We start from the raw sequence: 23,369 nt of genomic DNA, 5'->3' as shown, positions 1-23,369 counted from the left end.
ATAAAAACAGCAGTTTATGTTTCAAAATCACCACAACCATTGAACCTGTTCATTAAGTCTATTTGCCAATTATGTTGAATTAATTGATTGATGAAAGTTCATTCGATTACACATAAATCAGTTCACCAGAAGTGCACAACAGTATTTTTTTCAAAAGGTCGTGTGATGTATTGTATAACTTAATACTAATTTGCAACAATCACTAGCCTTTTTATGTAACAGTCACATTATTATTAGAAATCCACAGTCTTTGAAAATAATGCAAACACAATTACGTGTGCAGTCTTAAATCAACATTTGATATCTCTTGGACTCATATAAGCGTTCACTGAGTAAATAATTACAAGCTTAATAAGAGCTAAATTATACTGTCCGAGTTAATATTGAACATGTTACTCAACAGTGCTGAAATGTGACAGATTTTCCTGGTAGTATGTAAGTGCACATACATGGACCTTTCATATTGACACTTGCTATTGGAATATCGGGATGACTGAGATGGAAACATATGTTTGTTATTTGAAATTTGGAGGGAAAATACTGTAATTTATTTGCGTTTGAACTGGATGGTACTATTACATGCCCACCAAGTCTCTCCACTTACATAGTGAAACTTTATGTAAAATGGAGATCAGGACAATGTAAGTCCTTTTCTCTTTGTGCTATCGATACCATTTTGCTCTTAAACAACTTTGGGCCTCCACCTCTGTTGCTATGTGCAAGCCCATAGGGTTCCATGTATTTGAAACTAAGCTTCCATTGCATTTGTCCCTCTAGTTAACTGAATTTTGCAGGATAACCAAATAGGAGGGCATTCCGGAGGCTCAGGGGATCGCCTCATTCTTTCTCTTTCAGTGAAACAAACCTCTTTCAGGACTGGGTCCCATAAGAGCTCCCTCCAGTTTACAGGAAATCACTTTCAGCTGCTGTACAGAAATACAGACCAAAGAAAAGTGTAACATCTTTCAATTATCTTTTGTGCAGTAGCCTGCATTTTAAGAGATTTATTTCCCACAGTCAAATGCTTTTTATGAATGGCTATAAACAGTTCTTGCTGTAAATTTAGGGTATTTTTGTTGCATAATCTTTTGCTGGGAAAGGAATGCCGGGTGTGTGTGTGTTGCAGGTTCAAACCCAGTGTTTCCGGGATACAGCTGCTTTTCTCCTGTCCAGAGGAATGCATGCCACTAAACGCTTGAATAATAGGAACGAATTGGGGGCCACATAAAGTTTATGAGAGCCTTATAAATCTGCAGGTGTGGTCAGCCGCGTGGAGAAGGAACGTAAACCAACGTAATGAAAGACTGATGAAATATTTCATCAGCATCTGATGCAATGTTACAAATGACGTTACAGGACACGTGCGCCCCTTGACTTTTGCGTGCATTTTGAGTTGTCTCAAGCCTTTAATCTGGGTTAATAAAACATATTTACATTCAAAATAAATAATAAATAAATAAATTAACCGACGGAAAGCTCCGGAAGAGCGAGCTCTTTCCCCCACCCGAGGGCAGCTCCTTCCACGCGGAGGAGGCCCCCGCTGTGCCAGAGTTCCGCAGAGGCAGACTGCGGCCTGTTTTTATACCGTCCTAAAAAAAGCCCAGCCCCGTCACCTGCAACAGGACTGACGAGCAGCGAGCAGCGAGCAGCGAGCGGCGTGAGTCACGTGCAGGGCGCAGTCGGCTCAGACGCGCCGGTGCTAACAGGAAGGAATGCGCCGCAGTTGCGAAGGGGAAGGGAGGTGGGGGTGGGGGGTGTTGTGGGGGGGGGGGGGGGGATGGGGTGCGTAAGTCAGCGGCTTGGTACAGTACGTAGCGCTCGCACGCTTCGTATCAGACGGACGGAATGATAGCAATTAAAATGCTGTCATTTGTTTAATCGTGTGTGTGCTGAATCACTGAATACAAGCTATGTGATAAATCACTGATAACGGTTGTTTTGTGTTATTTTAGCATCCGATTCTTACCCAAATGAAAATTTCAATTTTGGAATAAGTTTGACTGAGTCCCTTTCCTGAAAGTTTCTCCCCTACAATGAATTACACTTGGTGGGATACATGTGAAATGACATTAATGTGAGATTTTAGAAATGAGTGCTGCAACCAGAATACATCCTGGACTACCCAGAGGAAATAATTCACAGCATAAAATAGTAGAATGATTTAAGGTATCTCTTCTCATTACCTCTGTCCACTGTACCCTCATTTTCTTAATCATCTGACGATGAGCAATAAGTAATCATTTATAAGAAATAATCCAAATGACCAGAACTACCCAAGCAGCAAAACAAGCAAACAGAAAGTGACCATATCTCATAGAGGAAGTGGTGTCTGAAAACTCCCCACTGCTAAATTTCAGTCAAGCACAGGTTCACATTTAGGCCAGCCAGTTCTGTCCTGGGGGAGGAAGGGTGGGGCCGGGGGGGGGGGCGGGCTTGACATTGTCCTGTCCTCTGGTGATGGGCTTTCAGAGGGCACAGGGGCGGGCAGAGGGCTGGATTGGCGGCTCACTCACGCAGCAGGAGAGAACTGGGGTGCTGCTGATTGGTTGCTTCAGGTCTGGAGTTCCAGTGAGGAGTCGGCTGACGCAGACGTAAAAACACAGTGACTCCACCCTGTGCCATCATGCCATCAACCTGCCCCCCCCCCCACCCCACCCCACCCCGCCTTGCTAGCCAGGCTCAACCCTTCATACATTCGCTGTCAACAGCGTATTCTAAATAGTGTCTCTGAAGGAGACTTTCAGATCAACTTTTCAGCTATTTTCAGATTGCACTTGTAACTGTCTTCTTGCACCCATGACTATGTAACTTTCAACTGCAAGGCTTAAAAAGTCTTGCTGGCTGACAATTGAATAATTCTTTGTAATGGAATTCAGTAGTCTGCACGTGGGGTCCATTGTTTATTCACATTGCCCAGTTGTTCGTCCACTGATTGTGAATCGAATTGGACGGGAGAAGAACCCAGAGGACCGGCCTTCTCGTACGGTAACGGCTGAAGAAAGGCTGGTCCACGTCTGTCTGCTTATGAAAAGCAGAAGGTGGTGGGGTCTGGAGGACAGTTGCCTGGTTCCTGTGCAGCAACCCTGGTGTGCAGCGTTTTGTTTTTCATCTGAAAGACCATGACACACATTTTCCATTGCCCTTGAAGAAAAAAAGAAAAAGAGAGGCAGCGTGCGAATTGATGTGGTTATTGTCATTGGGCTGTTTTCTACAACAGCTCAAAACTAGAGTTGCACCCCCCAGCCTCCAGCGCCCCCCCCCCCTCTTGAAAACAGCTGATTTATGTAGAATGCTCATAAAAAGGGAAGGCCTTGAAGCCTGTCACAGGGATTAGTTGTTTGTGTTGGGTTTATATTACCGGCACAGGGTTTCTCTTCCTTGTCCTCGGCAACCAACACATTCCTGTCATTGTTGACTCATGCATATTACTGGTGAAATGATTTTGTTGATTTTTTTTTTGGAAATTTATTTCTAAGTTTAACTTCTTGCTCTGTTACCCCTTTGCAGTGTGCCCTGTGGCATTCCCAATTGTGAAAAGGCATTATGCAAATAAAATGTAAAAATATGCCCCGGTTGATTGATTGATGATTTCAAAAATATTGCACCATGGAAAAGTGGTAAGTCACGTAGTAGTCAGTAGAATTGGGGGAATAGTGGAACTGACTCCCCACAGGCCCAAGTGGGGCTGGTGTGGGGTTTGTGCGGGGGTGGGGGGGTTGGGGGGGCGGTTGGGGGTTGGATTGGGTGCACAAATGACCTGAAATAAAAAAGTTTGCTTTAGGAAGGGGGCCCACAGCCCCCAGAACTTTGTGCTACATCCCTACCTTGGGTGAATACCTGGCCTGGAGCAGTATTTTGATTGGTGGCAAGTTTCACTGCCTGATCAGTGATGTAGTTATGATAATAACACTGCATTAAACACTTAGGAACCAGCTGGCACAGAGCCTCCTGTGGATGATGGTCTTGGTAAAGAGAAGATTACACTCAAGAATTTGAAAACCATAAAAGACAAGCTTTTACCCACCTTTAAAAACATATATTATTCCCTGTAAACTATATTATTGCACCAGCAGGTACAAATGTATATTTAAAGTTGTCAGAACTGTATTTTGTTGTTCAGGGAGAAACGGGTGAACAAAATTCCTAATTTTGGGACTCCCCAGTTTCAAGTTACAAGCATATCAATAGTCAGTCTTAACAAATAAGATAATTATGTGTGGCCTGTATTCAACAATCAATCGACATCTGTCTTAACTTCCAACTCACAAAGGGCCCTTTTCTTCACAGACTCAGGTTTGACAAGGTTTTGTGATCAGAGAATTCCCCCCAAAAACCCAGCTTAATAGTCATCCAGAGTTAGAGCCAACATGCTGATTGGACACCAGCCGTAGTATGGGCGTGGGTACCAGAAACAGTGATTGCCAAACGAGTTCCACCTGAGGTAATTAGTGCTGCATCGCAGGTGTGTGGCTACTGAACCCGGGCTATCGAGTAGAACAGCCTTGGATGACGTACAGATCATGTGCTTACTAGTTCAGGACGGTTTCGCTTTTATTTTTTGTATTATTATAAGTGGCTCCCTTCTCCAAAATTGGCCTGCATCATTGTAATAACACTGGGGGGAAAAAAAATGTTTGCATGTGGAAGGATATAAGAACATCTGCTCTGCAGAGGATTATGTTGGGGGGTTTTTGTTTTTTTTTTTGCTTCAAAAATTCATCGGACAGAACCACAGATGTCAAAGGGGAAATGCCCCTGGAGAAGTCCCCAGGAAAAGATTCACTCCCTGCCTGCAGTTCCAGGTTGGTCAGCCTCCAGTACCCTGCTTCTATCTCACAGCTAACTGAAGATATCTTGCATGCTTGATGTATTGCCACAATACGGGGATATTGTAGTTTTCTTGTGGAAGTACTGCGGCGCTTTCGGCCTGTGGGACAGAGGAAGGGCCGGTAGGGCTGGGGCTTGTAGTCTTTGGGCGCACAGCTCTGCAATCGGCCTCTTTGCAAAATAACTCCAGGGATCTCAAACCGCGGTCAGTTCTGAAGGGGTGCAGTCTACACTGGTTTTCAGTGTGTTTTAGCACTTAGTGTTCAGTTTGTCATTGATTGGATACACTGCGTTGTAGTTTCCTGATGGTTGCTCATCAGGGAACTACAAAAAAAAAAAAAACACCTGCAGAGTTTGAGATTCCTGCAAGAAGCTGAGTTTGTGATCTCCACCTCAGTGTAGGTGTTGGTACTGGGAAACCCCAGTTACAGCTCGCCATAGGAGCAGGAACATGATAAGGGGGACATGACATGACCTGACATGACGTGAACTGGGGCAAAGTCGAAGTATTTAGTGCCTTTGTCCTCTTAAACTCCGGAGCTTCACAGGGTTGCAAGGGCGCTTGGGTAATTGTCTGAGCGGGAGCGCAGAAACTCTGGGTACTTTCCTGAAACGCAGGGATGAGTTCTGCCCTGCGTTCAGTGCACACAAGACTTTCCATGTTTTTGTTTTCATGTGCTGATCATCTTTTCTGAGAATAGGGAAGTCATTTTCCAGAACTGATGGTATTTGAATGATGTCGTCACAGCAAAATGCTGGCAGCACCTTTTGTTTTGTGTTGTGTTGTTTTTTTTTTTGTGACCTGAGTACGTTGCTAAATGCATAGCATTCCTGCTACTGTCCCCTCCGCGTTACATCATGGGTGTTGACTGACTGAATTGGCCTTTTGTGAGCCTCTGTTGACACCGTGTTCCGTCAGTCTTTATTTGTGTACGGTGCCATGTACAAACAAGGCGTCCCACTTTGCTTCACAATAGACTTTTTTTTTGTGGTTTAATTTTGGCTCTAATTTTAAAAACACAACTTGGGTTTGGTTTTTTTTATCGATGCAGGTATTAAATAGTAAACAGAGCAATAACAAACCAGGACGAAACGTTTCTATCCCATGGCTGTATAAACTCTGAACTCAAATGAATCCCAACTAATAATTCTTCACCTATGCGCTTATTGGTCACCTAGGGTCAATTGCAGCGTGCTCAGCTGCAGTTTAAAGCTCTAGAGCATAGTATTGCATTACAGCTGGACCAGCTATCCAAACCTGTGAAATAAGGATTAGCTGTTCCAGTTGTAATGCAGTTCTTTGGCGTAGCGGGTTAAACCTGGGGTTTAAACTCCAGTTAAGCACACTGCAGTTGATCAAAATATATCTACTCTTGCTATTTAGAAGTGCATCTATAATGTCTGTAAATGATTTGACTTTGCGCTCCCGCGCCACATTTTGCCACTGCGGCATGAATGAGTAAGCCTATGGGTGGGGTCCGTGAGGGCCGTGCCGGGAGCCATTTTGTCCAGCTGTAGTCGAACGGGGGCCGATTCCTGCAGACCTTGACATGCTGAGTCATGTCTGGCATTCTGAGGCTACGGATTCCCACGGTGTCACACGCACAGGAGCTATGGGGGAGGCGAGGGGCGAGGGGCGGCGGTGTTGAGGGGGGTGGGGGGTTGGCGATTAGTTTCCACAACTGCCGCTTGCCTTCACGGAGCGCTCCACTCACCTGCGGCGTCACCTGTCACCTGTCCGTCACCAGGTAGACAAACGCTGTGGTGGGAAATGCCCCCCCATGAACTTTCCCACACAGGCGCCAATAATACCCGCTAATTTCCTGTCCGGTCACACGATTGTTGGCGCTCGGGCGCGTTGTGGGCATGTCAGCAAGCGCCTGACAACGTAGCAGCACGGAATGTAAATCAGCACTGTAGCCTTTGTTCAGGCAATTATGAGTGCCACCGGTGACAGCCCTTTGTAACTGTAAAGGCCAATCGCTTTTTTTTTTTTTTTGTGTGCTGGAGTCAAAGATATGTGATAACTGAATGACAGTAACGGAATAACACCAATACTGTTAGTGTTCATATTATGAATTAATTTTATCATTATGTGGTTGGGATTATTTGAAAGGCACAGTATCCACCCTGCAAATATCCACCGTGACACATGCAGAAAACCATGGATGTGGTGACACCAGGGCTAATGTCAGGCACGCTTGGTGCCACAGACTCGGGGGAAGATGGCATTACACCATCCTCACTCAGCTGTAACTGTTACCATAGTAACCATAATCAAACCCGTTACCTAGACCGGAGCGTAGGGAACTGGGCCTGTAACTCAGAGGTCGTGGGTTTGACTCCCAGGTGTGGTGCCGCTGCTGTACCCCGTACACAAGGTAAACTAACCTGAATTTGCTGCAATAAATGTCTGGTAGTATGTAAAAAATATATATATATATTTTAACTGTGGACATTACTCCGGACAGTTAAGTCTGTTAAATGTCTAAATCCTTCCTGTTCAGTTTTCCATAGGCACTTTTCGGGCAACCACCAGATGATTAGTCCTGGGAACAGTCTTTGATGCCATAATCACAAATATTGTGATTATGGCATCATGGTCATGGGGACTACTGATCTGATTTTTTTAATTTATTGTAGACTATACGGCAATTACACACAAAAAATAACTTCCCAAATTTAGTAATTCAGAAGAGCTGGAGGGTGTTTACCGGGCTTTTTTCCCCCCACTGGACTGCGGAGCACTGACAGTGACCCTCGGGTATCGCTATGAGATCTGGAATTGTCCTGAAAGGCAAACTTTGATGCACTGAACCTGCGGTGACAGTCGCTGTAATAACACGAGCGGTTATTATCTGAGATTAACTGCGCCGATCCCATGGCAAATCTGATTATTGGCGTGTCCTGCAGCGTGAGTCAGTGCTTCATGAGCGATTGTGGCTTAAACATCAGAGCCTGCAACCACTCCACACTCATCTCTGACTGAATTGAGTCAGAAGCCGCGTCGTCTGGAAAGCCATTGAACACAATACGATAACATTGCGGAGTAACACGATTACCGATGCACGTCTGCAGTAATAACCCATACGATATTAATGCTCCATATTTATCATCTGCCCTCAATTTTATTTACAGTTGCAGCCGAATTACATTTTGCTGTCTAGTGCCTGATTTGTAAAGGTCTTGTGTTGCTCATTTACTCTTAATTCCACTGTTCAACTCTGGGGGAGGAGGGGGGGGGAGAGAGATAGAAAAAAACTGAAACAAATCTGTTCTTCAGAAAATGCCAAACTCGGATGAAGTTTCTTGAAGCCAGCCGCATGTCTTTCCGCGATGTGTCTCCAGCGCTATGCTAACGCCGTCCCTGGCGCTAACTAGCTCTGTAGCGAGCCGCCTGCCCTCGGATGTCTGACATCACAAGACTACTTTTCCTTCAATGAGAATGATGCAAATGTGATGCAATCCGTGCAAGCTACAGCCCATCCCCCCCCCGTCCCTCCCTCCCTCGCTCCCTCCCTCCCTCCCTCCTAACGCCGCCCTTCCACCCCCCCCCCCCATCCCACCCCGCTCCCCCGGGCACCCTCTGAGCGGGACCAGTGGAAGCTCGACCCGGCTGCGCCGCACACGCGGGGGTGCGGCAGGGGGGAGGTCCAACGGCTGTTCCCTTCTAAAAATAATGCAGGCCTATTATCTCCGTGCACCCGGTGACCCAGATTGCTCATCAAAGAACAGGGACGACACACGCATTCACACGCGACCGGTGTGCCTCAAACGTGCACTTTTCCTAACTGGTAACCCATTCCCATTAACATTAGTAACTGAGTAACTGTAATGTGAAAAACAAGTGTTCTGTTTAAAACATTTTTTTGCCCATAAATATGCCAAATTCCCTTCACATACTGTAGACAATTCCATTAACTGGAATAAGATCGGGTGAGTGAATTAAATCACTACAAAAAGAATCTTTAACCATGGTAACCTAAAGCTATAGATATCTTTGTTTGTTTTTATTTTTATTATTTTTTGTAACCGCAAGAATATTAATTAAACTGACATGCATTCAAACACTCTGGTCCATATAGATTTTATTAAAGCACATGAATATGAAAATATAGAAATAAGGTTATATTTTGCCCGTATTGATGATAACAGGAGCTTGGCTGGCCTCTTGCCTTGTCATTATATTTTTATATCTCAATGGCTCAGTTAACCCAGCAGTCAAAGATTTTCCTTATGCGACTAATTGAGCTGCAGCCTTCTCTTTTATTGCCGAAAGTGAACAAATGGATTATGGGAGCAGCATCTAAAGAGTTCAAATGCGTCAAAATCACACCTGCCTCGGGTTCTGAAATGACATTGTTCTGTTCAGGAATGATGGGGTGTGTACCTTTCAGATTTCTATAAGTGTGGACTTAGATCTAAGTGGCTAGTAGGCTAGTAGGCTTTGCTTCATGCGGGTCATACTGAGCACTATTATTTTTGTTATTTGCAGCTTTCTCCTATATTGCAGAATTCAAACTGAAATGGATTATGGATGGTTTTCATGTTAATTTGGCGATCTGAGTTTTCCTACCATGACTATTTCTACCTTTTGCAGTTACAGCAAATTGTCTCTGTTACAAAGTTCAGCATTCGTGTCCATAGTACTCCTTCTCTGTCTACAGCACATTTCATTTGTAAAACAAAACACTGCGCACTGGAGGGAACTGCAGCGAGAGGTTCGTTAAGGTTAGAAACTGGGCCCTGATTGGCTCAGCTTTTATTTTAAATGATGTCATTGCCTCAGTTAGCTCCTAGTACAGCATGGGGTGAGTCTAACGATCGACATCGTGCTTTTATACTAAGTGTGTGTTTGTGTGTGTGTGTGCACCTTCCAGCTGCAGTATTACTCTTTCACAATTGCACATTTTAGCAGGGGAAGCTGTATAATGGTGTGCAGGTAGAATGACTCTCAAAGGGCCCATAACTCCTGTAAGAACAGTCAGGGTGTCCAGCTGCCTGAAGTTCTGTGGTTATTTCCAGGGTCATTCTGTGTTACACATAAGAAATGGATCTCCCTCAGCTAAGGCCTAGGGTGCCTCCATGCTGTGTGTGTGCGTGAGTGTATGCACGTTTGTGAGAGACGTGTGTGTGTGTGTTTGTGCGCGTGTCAGAAGGGCACCACGTGCGTGTGTGTGCGTGCGCTTGCGTGTACGTGTGCGTGCACATGAGAGAGGGGTACGTGTGTGTGCGTGTGTGTGTGTGCGAGAAGGGCACGCTTGAGAAGGGCACGTGCGTGTGTGTGTGTGACATACCTCCAGGTTGCATGCACTTGCAGACTGTCATAAATCCACCCTACAGCGCCAGTCCTGCACATCCTCTCACACTCCTTATTACGGGATCAAAGATGGCTCCGGATGAAAGGCGGCGTAAATGGCGGCTCTGAGCTTTCTGTGGGGATCGGCCGCCGTGCTCGTTTCCGCAGCCGATGCGACCTGAATCAACGGGACGTGCGGGACCCCAAAACGCTTAGTTTGGGCACCAGTCACCATCCAAAAAGCCGATCGGAAGCAGACGACCTGCGGACAAAAGCTTCATTTTAAAACTCTTTAACCCTTCACACTAACAAAGAAAAACTTGGCAGCAGTATTCAGACAAAATAATTATTTTTTGTGATTTTATGTATTGGTTACTTTGTTAATTCCCTGAGGGTCCAAATTTTACTGGCATCTAAAGAGTTAGCGTGTCAAAATCTCATCTGACCCGGGTCCTGAAACGATATTGTTCTGTTCAGGTTTGAAGTGGTCTGTACCTCTGGATTTCTATACATGTGGACTTGATCTAAGTGAACAGTGACTCAAGTTCATGCAAGTCAGACTGTCTTTGATAGGAATTGTATTATTATCTTTTTTTTTTTTTGTTGAAGGAAGTCACCAGAGGAAGAAATTTGTCTGGGGTCTCAGACCACAATATCCTGAACACACTATCCTGCTCTAGGGCAGAGGAGATTGAGATGGATCCTAATTCATCCGTACTGTACTTCATTTGTACATTAGCCCTTCTGCACTGTAATGCTGTTCTAATGTGCATTAGTATTACTGTAAGTACAGCAGCGCTAATGCACATAGGAATGTGTGTATTAGTACTACTGTACTGTAGTGTACATTAGCTTTCCTGTACTTTATTAGCACCTCTGTGTAGTATGAAATAGCCCTACTGTACTGAGAGAATTAGCTTTCCTGTACTTTGTTTGTGTATATTAGTACTACTGAACTGTAATGCGAAATAGCCCTACTCTACTGAGAGCATTAGCTTTACTGTACTTCACAGTTTGTGTAAATTAGTACTACTGTGTACTGTAGTGTATATTAGCACTCTACTGTTTGTGTATATCAGTATTACTGTACTGTAGTGTGCATGAGTCACACTGCATTGTGTGCAATGGCTTTTCTCTATTTTACTGTACGTCTGCATTTTCAAGGTCAGGGAAGAGCAAAGACTGCTCCTCGTGGGGGCCTTGCAGGGATCTGTGACTGTTGAATTTCCTGCATATTAAGCGCTGACCTTCCCCATTACATCTGCATTTCAAAGGCCGTGTCGAACACAGGGGAAATCCTCATAGCTCAGAGAATACTGTCGTTTCAAAGGTGTTATTCTGAATTTTGCTGACTTTTAAAAGGGATGGTTTCTGAGTTTTTGGTATTATTTCAGTTTGAGTGTGTGGTTGGTTTTTGAGGCCCACGCAGTTTTTGTTTGCGATGAAGGACATTTTAGGTATTTATAGACGTTTCTGATGATTTGTTGGCTTTACAATGGCTGTGTGAAGGAGTCTCTGGGGGTTTGTGGTCTAAAGCAAGAAAATACACTTCAAGTAACTCTGAAGAGGTCTGTACAGTGATGATATGTTTCCAGAGGGTGTACATACAAACACATAAATTTTACACATTTTAATTCACAATTACTATATATAGCAGTGATAAATAGTGTGCCATTACTACTTTCCTTGACTCTTGACTCCAGAGGTTGTACTTTGTGCATTTTACCCCACTGTCCTTCACAAAATAACCAAGATGAAATGTTATTTTATTTTTATTATGTTCAGAAAATGTATTTGGTATGTGTTTCTTTCATGTCATCAAATTTTAAAAACAAAAAAATATTGACTTTATAACTTTCTGGCCAATCGTGACCTTGCGTAGGTTTAGCCACATTTGGAGGCAACAAGTCAAAATCCTCAATCCTGTCCACTCCAGTGTGTAAGGATCTTGCCAATTATCTGAGATTGTGATGGTCCTCTGCGTTAGGATAGCAGAATTAACTTGAATAATTAACCACACACGTGACGTGCTTATGCAGCCGAGTTCAGAGTCCGCAAGTTGCCGCGTGACTGTCCGCTGCATGCTGTGACATCACCCCTAGAGAAACAAATAGGTCTGTGATTACTTCCCTTAGCTGGAGACCAGTGGCCTTCAGCTCAGCAGGCTAATCGTATGTCTCGTTGTGCAGAGATACGATTAGCGGCTAATCGTATCCCCGCACAGATAGGGACGGCGGCTCAAAACTTGCAGCGAAACTCACCAAATTGCACATAATACATATGGTCTGGGAATGTTGCTCAAATAAATCAGCTGAATTCACTTACGTTCTCCGGTTAGCTGCTCCGGGTAAGCGTGTCTGTTAAATTAGCATAATGTAACAGGATGGGATCATGGGAACAGGGTCTGCCGAGGTCTGCTGTTTATATAAGGTCGCAGCAACGTGGGAGGAGAATCCTCAGATCATTCATCCATCCGTCCATCTATCCATTGTCTAACTCGCTTATTTCTGGTCAAGGTCACGGGAGCCGCTAGATTAGCTGCAAGAAAAATAAGCTCTCTGTGCTCCCAGTAATAGTTTTGTTTCAAATGGAACTTTGGTGTTTGGAGTGTGAAAATGAACTTTTCTGATCCAGCACAATTTTGTGAATGTGATTTTTATTTTTTTTTTTCACATGGCACACCTGACCTCGACACAGCCTTACCTTGGCGCGGCACAGCAGTTGGGAAACGTCCTATATGCTGCAAGTACACAGGCATTCCTGTGCAACAGAACAAGAGGGACAGGGTAGAGAGAGCCTCCTTCCGCCCCCACCCCCCCCCCCCCCCCCGCCTCCCCAACCACCCCCCACTCAGCACGCAACACGAACTCTCTCTCTCTCTCTTTTTTTTTTTTTCTTTCCTGGGAATCCCCAGCGGTAAGCCTCCAGCCGCTCTCTCTGGTTTTGGATGCGTACTTGGCGGCGTAGATGGCAGGATGTTCATGAAGCTGAGATGGTTTCGACACCCCCACCACCCCCAGGATCTTGTAGCCTTGTCGTGTCTGAGAAGAGAAATGAATGTGAATGCAAGGCAGGTGTCTAACCCTAGGGCCTGGGAGAGGGGGGGGGGGGGGATTTTTTTTTTTTTTTTTTTTTTGGCTTGGCAAAACAGTATAGTGCAATGCTTGCTGTGGAGAAAATGGTAGGTATTGACAGAAATAGGATTCTGCAAACATTCGCCCGGAATAAAACACATTTAATAATAGATGGCTGTTCTATTTTTGGTGGAGAGCAGGGGTAAAACAAACAGTGTTCGTGGCTAATAGGTGTCGAGTGATTTTTCCACTGTCCAGGCCAATACCGCGTGGGTAGGTCCAGCTGGGGGCGCGTGCTGTCTCGCGCGCGGGTTGGTTTGCTGGCGATTCACCGGCGTGTGATGTTGGCTGGTGACGCAAAGCATGCTGGGTGGGGGGCACTGTGGCAGCACTGTAGCAGCAGCAAAAGAGTTGATGGAAGACCATTTAACATACAGATGCAATTTTCTCGGCTGAGTAGTTTCCAATGACTGCCCATCAAGGTACCCAATGTTGAAAAAGCCAGTGGATGGATGGGAGGTGGGGGTGGGCATTTGGCAGATGGGAGGTGGGGGTGGGTGGGCACTTGGCAGGTTTTTGCTGCCCAAAAGCCTGTGTGTGTTTGAGTGTAGACCACTCCACTCACTGTACCCTTGCAGACACTGGCTGTGTCCTGGGATAGCGTCGCCTCTTCCTCTCTGATTTATGGGGACTCCTAAAAGTATGGTTTACTCATTGAAAAGTGTGCTCCCAAATACGTACATCATCCAGGGATTTTAAGTACACTACACTTAGAGAACACTTTGCCTAATTAACAACTTCCTGGTCAATTCTTGATCTACTCAACTCAGCTTACTTGCCTACTATTCAGTATATGTCTTGGACACAGCCTTCGACACTGTGGCAGCAACTGCAATCCCACTGTGTGCTTTAAGCCCAGGTACAATCAAGAGGGGAGGCACAGGCCCCTGTGGGCCACTGCATGGTGTAGTAAAGGAACAGGGCTCAGCTCAAAGGTCAAGACACCTTGTACCCCAAATTTCTTCCATATAAATAAATGGATTTTGCATATCTAAAAAAGGAAATGACAACTTGAAATTTATCTTTGGATTTTTTTATTTGATAAGAAAAGACATTTACAAAAAAAAAAAAAACAGTTAATAAGATGCATTTATTTACAGCAGTATTGCACAATTCCAATTTTTAAAAGGCAAATTTTCAGTGCAAATTAAGAAAGGTAAAAAAAAAACAAAAAAAAACATTTTGCTACAAATGTACTGGGTCTGATAAAGTGGAATAAAACAGTTAAAACTGGAGGTGTTCAGTGCAAACAGCAATTGAACAGCAATGTTGATAATAGCAATTAGTGCATGTGTAGTGCACTCTCTTCCTCATACTTCAAGAGAAGGCAGTCAATCTTCAATCGCACAACTGTTCAAATATTGCATTGTAAAAAGACTGAATTCACTTCTTCTGCAAAAGTTGGTGGTTAATGCAGGCTAATGAATCCCAGACCAAAGTGTCCATATTTCCAGAAGTTTCTATTTAAATTTCAATTTAAGTTGAAATTTAACCAACCGGTCCAAGGCTTATTCGACTGGAAAAATTTCAGCTCAGTATTTCTCTGAGAATAGTACAGTGGAATGAATGAGCATATTCTGAGAAATATTAAAATGTATCGTCTTCATCAACGCACAACCATGCTCCCAATTTTAATCCTTTTCATATGACATTCTGAACAGGAGATTCTACAGACCCTCTTTATCTTCCATCTACAGTCTGAACTGGCACAATTTAATTTCCTTAAATGGCTAAAAGGTCACATGGAGTCATTTTTACAAACATAAAAATAGGTCACTGAAATAATTTCAGATTAGTGTGTCAGATAAGCGCTAAAACATCACTACACAGCTTAAGGACCTTACTAATCTAATTACCGTTAAAGCATAATTTAACCAGACTGAATCCAACTCATTGTGACCAAGCATCATAATATTTAAGCGTTTGCCAGAAAATGATGTACATGGGACAGAACCGAAACTAGGGTCGATGTCTGCAAGAAGCACACAAAATCTATCCCTTGTTTTGACTGAAGGACTTGCGACCAACAAAAGGAATGAATCGGACATGCCGTATGTCTGCGGTACCGTTAACCATGTGACCTCCCCCTAGTGACCATGTAATTGCTCCCCCGTTGGAATGTTCTGTTTAACTCACAAATGTATTCAAAATTTTTGTTTCTGGAAAAAGTCACTTCTTCCACTTTGGCCTCTAAACTAGGAGTGTCATAACAGTCCTAGGTGTCACCACAGTCTGCAGGTTTTAACTCCAGTCCGGATGAACCAGAGTACATGCAGGTCTACCTCCATTCGGGGTGAACCAGGAGTGTAAGCAGGTTTTTTGCGATTTCCTTTCAAACTGCAGCCATCGTGGGCTTAGGGAACAAGGTGTGTAGCCAATGAGTGACTTAATTACCTAAATTCAAAAGCACACTCGGAAACCTGGAGGGCAGTTGAGACCTCCAGGGCTGGAGTCCAATACCCGTGCCTCATAATTACCTTCGGACTCGGGTTTCCACAGAAAGGAGGTGGTAAAGACTCCAACCCCTTCTCTCTGCATGACAACTAGAACTAAACCACTACAAAACCTGCGTTCATTTAAATGGCTGATACACTGAGACTTGTGTACGAACATACGCTTTTGATGGTCTGGAATCTAGAAACTGCCTCTACTGGGATTGATAATATTAGACTGGTTAACCAGGCAGAATCAACTGCCTTTTACAACACAGCATTAACCAATAATGCAGCCCACCGTACAGGGAACAACGGGCAATACAATATCATTCTCACAACAATACAATGACACCGTCCTGATGGACGGTTATCGCAAAACTTCCAGGAATCACATTTCATTGCTGAACGACTTTGATAACGGAAGTTACCATCATCATCATCATCATCACGATCTCTTTAACACTGATTTAAAATCCTTCTCTGGACCACACAAAAAAAGGCCTTACAGGTACACTCCATCAAGTTCAGACCATAACACAGTCGCTCTTGAGTACACAAGAAGCCAAGATCAGACTCCAAATGTGATGCATATTGATTTACCCAGATCCTGGATGAGAAATACTCTTACCTCCCCCTATGGCATGTCAACAATGCAAGACTGATGAGGGAATACTTTCAAGAAGTACTTTGAACTAAATGGGAGAACAGAACATCAGAATAATCTAAATATATTCACAGAATTTCAAAAATAGATTTTCATGGTTCATAAACTTGTTGCTTGAAACAGGACACTTGCTTTTGGAAATTCATCTAGCCTGTGATTTTTATTCAGCCAATGAAATGCTTTGATTTCTATCATTTCTGTGCAAATGGTGATCACTGATTGGCTTTGAGTTACTTGCGTCCCGCTGCTGTTCTAAGAGAAGTGCAAAACAACGAATAATGAGGAGCAGAAGATAACAGCATGAGGAAGAGGAGGAGCTGGCAAGCTGTGGGAGTTGTGAACTGATTGACCACTTCAAATGAAACAAATTTTTTTTAAAAACACACACATTTAGGAGTACACTCATTAAAAAAAAAAAAAAAAAAATTAAATACAAAAAGAAATAAATAGTTACAGGAAATGAACATAATGTGGGAAAAGGGATAACCTTTGGATGTACATGACATACAGGCAACTTAAAAGCGCTAATGCGTATCCACAGGGCTTTGTCTGGTGCGTAAGCTGGTTTTGATCCCCATCTCTGGACAGTATCTTTGGCGTTGTTTTTTTTTTTTTTTTGCATCGGCTCAGCTCTCCAAGTTTAGCAGGAAAACAGTTATGAGGTACGATTCCAACTTTTTATCCAAATCCCACTGGAACGGTTTCATTCTTCTTTTTTCTTCCCCCCCCCCCACCCCCGTCGCATTCATCCCAAACCGGTCCAAGGGGAGGAACCACTCATGTTCTCAAAGAAGGTACGAGCGTCAATAACCAGGTTTTTTTTTTTTTCCTGAAAGGACATGAAGCAGGTATCCAGAGCCAGGCTCACAGACAGAATGAAAGGTAGTAAAAAATACTTCTTTTAAAAAAAAAAACTAATTAAAAAAAAAAAAAAAAATGAAAGCCTACAGTACATATTCACATATCTACAGTGTGCACAACAAAAGACATCCGGACGCTACGGGGCTGCTGGGCGTGTGGTGGTGGTGGTGGTGGTGGCGGCGGTAGGAACATCCGTGTGCCCGTCCATCATCTCTGTCTCAGGATGATCTGAAGAAGCCGCCGGACCAGGAGGCTGATCCAGAGCCGGAGGGCCGGTCTGTTCTGGCCCCGCCCCACGTCCAGCCAGTTGGCTCGTCCGTTCCTATCCCGGACTCCCTGCGAAGACAAAAAAAACGGAGAAAAGGGGGTGCGGTCAGTGCCAGGCCGAGAACGCCGAGTCACAGCAGAACGACGGGTCCCGGGGGGGGGGGGGGGAAACGCCCGAAACGTGATGAACGCGAAGACAACCCCCGGGATGCTGCTAGCCTATCGGGCCCTCGAATCCAAATCCGGCCCTGGTTTTCTTTTCCTCCCGGGCAATTAACTGCACAATTAGCGCTGCTGATTTGCCAGACTGTCTTCACACCTGACTCCCAGGCAACAGGAAGTGGTGGGAAAGCCCAGCAGATCTCAGCCCTCGAGGACACGGTTTCAGGAACACGGGTCTGCTCTGGTCTATTCTGACCGTCCCGGAACACTCTGTCTCAACACCTTGTTAACGGTGTTAACCGATTTTAATTTTCCTCCCACACCTGTACAGGCCAAAAAGAGGACCAAAAATGGCATGGTCTGTGGCATGACACTGTCTTCTCCTGGGACCCCATAGTCAATCAAACTGTTTTCAGATCTAACCTTGCCATATTGAATAGAATAAAAAAAAGCATCTGCAAAAAATGTTCTCTCTCTCTCTCAAGTGGTTTTTTTTTTTTTTGGGGAGGGGTGAATGGGGGGGGGGCAGAACAGATGTAAATTACTGCCTGGTTGACTGCAGCTGCCAGTAAATGACTGCGGTATTGTGGGAAGGGGCAGAGTTAAACCCTCGTCCCCGTCGCTGCCTGCACCTCCTGTAAACCTGGAGACTGCAGGGTGGAAACCCTAAAAGCAGAGGAAGGTGTTCATTACTTGCCAGTTCTGGGAAGGGAGAGGGGAAGGTAATTGCCATGTTGAAGTGCTACGTTGTTAACACTGTTGATCTCAAGAGGTGTTTGGTGGTGTGGAAAAGGGGGCGAGTTTCAACAAGCTTCTAAAAAAAAAAAAAGGAAAAAAAATAACTGTGCCCATTTCTCATACTGTAAAACTGTTCAATTGGTAGCACCATTCCAAAGAGTCAGCTAACGAGGAAGATCCGATTTCCAGCTAGGGGGGTTTTTAGTTGGTCAGTGGCTGGGGGGGGGGGGGGAGGGAAGGTGTCTACCCTGAAGGCCAGTCTTAGACTTTGTAGACACAAAATCAGGCATACTCAGATTTTGCCCTCAGGATCAGTCAGTCCTCCTGCTGGTCTTCTCTTCTGCCTGATAGTCCTTATTCCAATAACGTCACCCGAGATTCCACTCACCAGGGGCGTCAGGTTTAAATCATTCCCTGATTAGAGGGGAGGGAGGAAAACCAGCATTACTGCTGACCTCCAAGGTCCAAACTTCAGCTTTGACCAGCACCTGCCTGTATCCCATCATGCACCTCCCGCTCTGCATTTCGAACCCTCCGGAGTACAGGCGCTCTGTCTAAATACCCAGCCATCTCCACCGAGACTTGGGTAAAACGCTCACTGTGGAATGCTCTAAAAGCCCTTTACATGCCAGTAAAGTTTGCCAGCTGCTCCAACATTCAGAACAAAATCCCTCTTTCTCATGGTTGCACGCTTTGGTCAGTAACGTTCTGTTAAAAATTCAGCGGGAGCGTTTTCAAATTGTACCAGCGTCCAAAGAGTTTGCTGCCATCAACTTAAAATGCAACACTGGGCATGCACAGCCAGCTACTTCCAGTCAACACAACCTATTCGCGTAGAATCTACTTAACCTACGGAAAACGGTATTGAGATCCAAAAGGAGGCCCTTCTGGACTGGTCAATGAAATGCCAAAACAATGGATTAAGCACGTTTCAAATAAGGATAGGAAACACTTTCTCCACATAGATCACTCCAACAGGCTTCTAATGCATCCTGTTGGCAAAGGGGGAGATTTAGTCATAAGTCAAGTACTTAAAAAGCTGCCAAAATAAAAAAAAAAGACTATTAAACTACCAGGCCGTATTTTTACAGCTTTCCAGTTCAATGAAAATGAACTTAGTCACACACACCTCTCTCTACCCCCGTCCTTATCCAGCATGACTCGTAGCCTCTTTGCACGACCTTAAGAAGATACCAGCCTGTTCCATGTAAAGAAATGAGGGGTGTGGGGGGGGGAGGGGGTGTTTTGAGGTGTGGCTGGAAGTTGTCACACAACTGGCTCAGAGCCTACAGCTGTGTAATTTATTGCACCCCCCCCCCCCTTCTCTGTAGTATACAGGCCCATAGTACAGATCCAGATTTCAAAACAAACACAGGAAGCAGAGAGGATCTGGCCTTCCCTAATCACCTTCTCCCGTTTGTGCTAACACAAGGTGTGTTTCTGCAACCCTCCGAAACGCTGAGGAATGGGTCATCTGGGCTGGTAGCCCATGTTACAATGACCAATGTTACAATGCTATGGCCCCAGTCCACAAACTGCAGAAACCACAACCACTGCTGCACGTGCACATAAACAAATCAAAGTACACATCTGCCTAATAATAATAATAATAGTGTGTTTCATTATTGGTACGCTATTATTGGTATTATAAACTACACCAAATGATTGCTTTTGCACATGAGAACTGGATGAGATGAATTGTTATTGAATTGTTATATTAATGTAGTAACGCTAATAACAAAGCCGAGTGCTGGCTAAGGCAGCCTTTCCCCTTTCAGAGCTGCTGGTTGCTACATCACCGGTCTGCCTGTGCACGCTCAGACGTGTGTGAAAGCGGGCGGCTCTCCGCTCTGGTGCCGAGGCGTGGAGATGACGCGTCAGGCCGAACCCACGAACGCTATCGCGGGCGAAAACGCACGCAAGCCTTCATAAATTTGAGCTGCTGAACTGTTGGAAACGGTGAAACAATGAGGTCCTGAGAGCTTTGGAGAGGGAGAGGGAGAGGGGGAGCTGAGGGGAGGAGGAGGAGGTGGGGGGGGGGAGGGCGTGAAGGTGGGGGTGTGGGGGGTGAGGGGTTGGGCCGGTCGAGCTGAGCGGAGGAACGAGCAGCTTTCCAATTGCGCAAATCCAGGGATTAGACTCGGCGTTCGCCAGCTATCCATCGGAGCCCGGGCCGCAAGCTTGGCTTTCACTGGGTCACAGGAGGTTAGTGGGGGGGGGGGGGGCAGCCAACTCTCGAAAATTACCTCCACAGACTTGGCAGAAAGGGGAGCGGTGGGGTGGGGGGTGGGGGGGGGGGGGTGAGAGAGAGGCCCAAAACAGGTGCGGACTTTTGGCTCGGAGACTTGGCAGGAGCTCGCTTGTTTGGCACCAGCCGACCGCGATAAGCGGCAGGCATTTTCCTCAGGGGCACTCTGCCTAGACCCCGCCAGGAAGCACACACCATAAACGCGATTCCTGTTTAGAAACAAAAGAACCCCTCTCACCCCCACAGCCCCCCCCCCACCCACCCCCCCCTCAAAAAAAAAAAAAAGAAAAAACCCACAAAACATTTGTCAAATCCTGTGTGCGCTACTTTTCGCCGGCGTCTTTGATGGTTATCTCCCTGGTTTCAGGCCAGGGCTGGCATTGTTGGGACGAGCCGCGGAACAGGACGTGGGTCTGGGGGAAAGGCGGATGGCGTCTGAAGGAAACGCTTAAGGTGCTGCGGGCGGGAGAGAGGAGGTCCCGCGTCGGGGAAATGCGGCGCACGAACGCCTGCACCGCCTGCCCGCCTGCACCGCCAGCCCGCCAGCCCGCAGCGCACGCCGTGCGTCGCCGTGGAGGCGACTCCCGCGGCCGCAGATGTGCCAGGAATACCGCCGCTGCGCCCACACCGAGGCCAAAAATCACAAACGGCCCATAAACCCAACTGCCTGCTTAAACTGGGGAAACAGGTGCCGAGGAAATGCATCCAAGCACAAACGCGTTAACCCTTAGGACTGCCCTGCAGTGGCTGACGGCTAACTGAACACATGAAACCTGGTGCATCTGTCACCAAGTTATTCCTGTATAGTGGTGCCACAAATTAGCAAGCTTGCAGATGGTACCATGGGGAAATTCCAGCATAGCTGGTGCCGAAGAATCTGTGACATGCCTGCACGGTGGCAGGCTAGCTATGTCTGTATGGTTATAGTCTACCTTGTGAGGTTTGTATGGTTATGGTCTACCTTATTAAGTCTGTATGGTTATAGCCTACTTTACTAGGTCTGTATGGTTATAGCCTACCTTATGAGGTCTGTATGGTTATGGTCTACCTTATTAAGTCTGTATGGTTACAGCCTACCTAATGAGGTCTGTATTGTTATGGTCTACCTCATTAGGCCTGTATGGTTATGGTCTACCTTATTATGTCTGTATGGTTATAGCCTACCATGGGAGGTCTGTATAGTTATGGTCTACCTCATTAGGCCTGTATGGTTATAGCCTACCTCATTAGGTCTGTATGGTTATAGTCTACCTCATTATGTCTGTATGGTTATAGTCTACCTCATTAGGTCTGTATGGTGGTAGCCCACCTTGCTCTACCTGTCGTAAGCAGTCATGTTCATGTCACTGCTCCATTAATTCATGAATATTAATGAGCATTCTATATTCTACAGATTGGCTATTTTACCATAATTAGGTCTGAGTAGATTAATCTGATTATCTTTGCCTCTTGCTTCTTTTCTGATTTTGGTAACATATGCGCAAACTCCTGTATGAGGTCAACAGTGGTGTGAGACCTGGGTACAATATGGTTATATACTGTTAGAAGTATTTTGAGTATGTAGATCATCCAGGACATCCTTCATATATGTTCTCAAATGGTGGCCTCCTCAATAGCATTAAGGGGGCACTGGACCCAAGCACCCCATACCCAATATCAAGAAGTTCTTTGCCACCCACAGAAAGATAAAATGCTTTGATATAATAACTGCAGGATATAAATTTCCCTTTTTTGTCTAAAATGGCCAAATATTATTTAATAATTATTTAAATATTAATTTTTGACCAACTATTAAGCCAAAAGGTAAAATCCTCCCCCCAAACCCCAATCAGCCAGACAACTGACTTTGCAGACAACCAAGTAAAATCTATTTTGTAGGAAAACAGCAGTAGCTATACCTGCACAGTGGTAGCCTGCCAAGCTAGGCCTGTGGGGCAATAGCCTGCCAAGCTAGGCCCGTGGGGCAATAGCCTGCCAAGCTAGGCCCGTGGGGCAATAGCCTGCCAAGCTAGGCCCGTGGGGCAATAGCCTGCCAAGCTAGGCCCGTGGCAATAGGCGCCAAGCTAGCCTGGGGCAATAGGCCTGCAGCAGGCCGGGGTAGCCTGACCAAGCTAGGCCGTGGGCAATAGCCTACCTAGCTAGGCCGGCATACCTCCTAGTAGGCTGTGGCTAGTCCTACCTAGCTAGGCCTGTACAGTGGTAGCCTACCTAGCCTAGGCCTGTAAGGCGTTAGCCTACCTAGCTAGGCCTGTACAGTGTTAGCAGCCTACCTAGCTAGGCCTGTACAGTGTTAGCAGCCTACCTAGCTATGCCTGTAAGGGGTTAGCCTACCTAGCAATGCCTGTAAGGCGGTAGCCTACCTAGCTGGGCCCGCACAGCTTTGGCCTCCCTTGCTAGGCCGGTGCAACAGTCGCCTGCCGGTTGCTAGGCCTGTGCAGAGGTAGCTGTGCGGAGGTTGTTTTCTCAGCCCCTCCTCTTTCGGAGGAGAGTCAGCGCCGAGTGCAGCCCCGAAGCCCTGAGAGGAGCAGGTGTTCCCCGTTATCTCCGCTGCGATCGCAGACTTGTGCAGCTGTTCAGACGGAACCCGCGGGGGCCCGCAAGGAGCGCCTCGCCGCACAGAGCTCGGGAGGAAACTACGCACGCAGGCGATCGGAGCGCAACAAAACCGACAACCCCACACACACACACACCCCCACCCTGTACTGGGCCATGTCCACTGCTTCTCTCCTGCTCA

At 45.8% G+C, this 23,369-nt stretch overlaps 1 protein-coding gene and 3 long non-coding RNA genes across 6 annotated transcripts in view; 2 read left to right on the top strand and 2 right to left on the bottom strand.

Moving 5' to 3' along the window:
• The window catches only part of LOC135244560 (uncharacterized), a 67,230-nt gene extending 63,663 nt beyond the window's left edge, over window positions 1-3,567 (top strand). The window contains exon 5 of the long non-coding RNA XR_010326996.1: window positions 2,470-3,567. This is a non-coding gene — a long non-coding RNA (uncharacterized LOC135244560). The remainder of the gene's footprint in view (window positions 1-2,469) is intronic.
• Window positions 1,809-4,345, bottom strand: LOC135244562 (uncharacterized). Its single transcript, XR_010327001.1, has 2 exons — window positions 4,267-4,345; window positions 1,809-3,141 (listed from the first exon to the last, which is right to left on the bottom strand). It is a non-coding gene; the product is annotated as an uncharacterized LOC135244562 (long non-coding RNA).
• LOC135244561 (uncharacterized) lies at window positions 3,764-22,074 on the top strand. Of its 2 annotated transcripts, XR_010327000.1 has the most exons (3): window positions 3,773-4,802; window positions 17,196-17,241; window positions 17,331-18,114. It is a non-coding gene; the product is annotated as an uncharacterized LOC135244561 (long non-coding RNA). The 2 variants fall into 2 exon arrangements; XR_010326999.1 differs by lacking the exons at window positions 17,196-17,241; window positions 17,331-18,114 and adding an exon at window positions 21,003-22,074 and having other exon boundaries at window positions 3,764-4,802.
• Window positions 16,959-23,369, bottom strand: part of bcl2l11 (BCL2 like 11) — a 21,553-nt gene continuing 15,142 nt past the window's right edge. For both annotated transcript variants that reach the window (XM_064316968.1, XM_064316969.1), the window contains exon 4: window positions 16,959-17,556. In XM_064316968.1, the coding sequence (XP_064173038.1) occupies window positions 17,428-17,556 (129 nt within the window). In that variant the 3' untranslated portion in view covers window positions 16,959-17,427. The remainder of the gene's footprint in view (window positions 17,557-23,369) is intronic.

The sequence above is a fragment of the Anguilla rostrata genome, chromosome 18 (genome assembly GCF_018555375.3).
Source record: "Anguilla rostrata isolate EN2019 chromosome 18, ASM1855537v3, whole genome shotgun sequence".
NCBI lineage: Eukaryota > Metazoa > Chordata > Actinopteri > Anguilliformes > Anguillidae > Anguilla > Anguilla rostrata.
The sequence above is the reverse complement of the archived record's forward strand: the minus strand, read 5'-3'. Positions and strand labels throughout refer to the sequence as shown.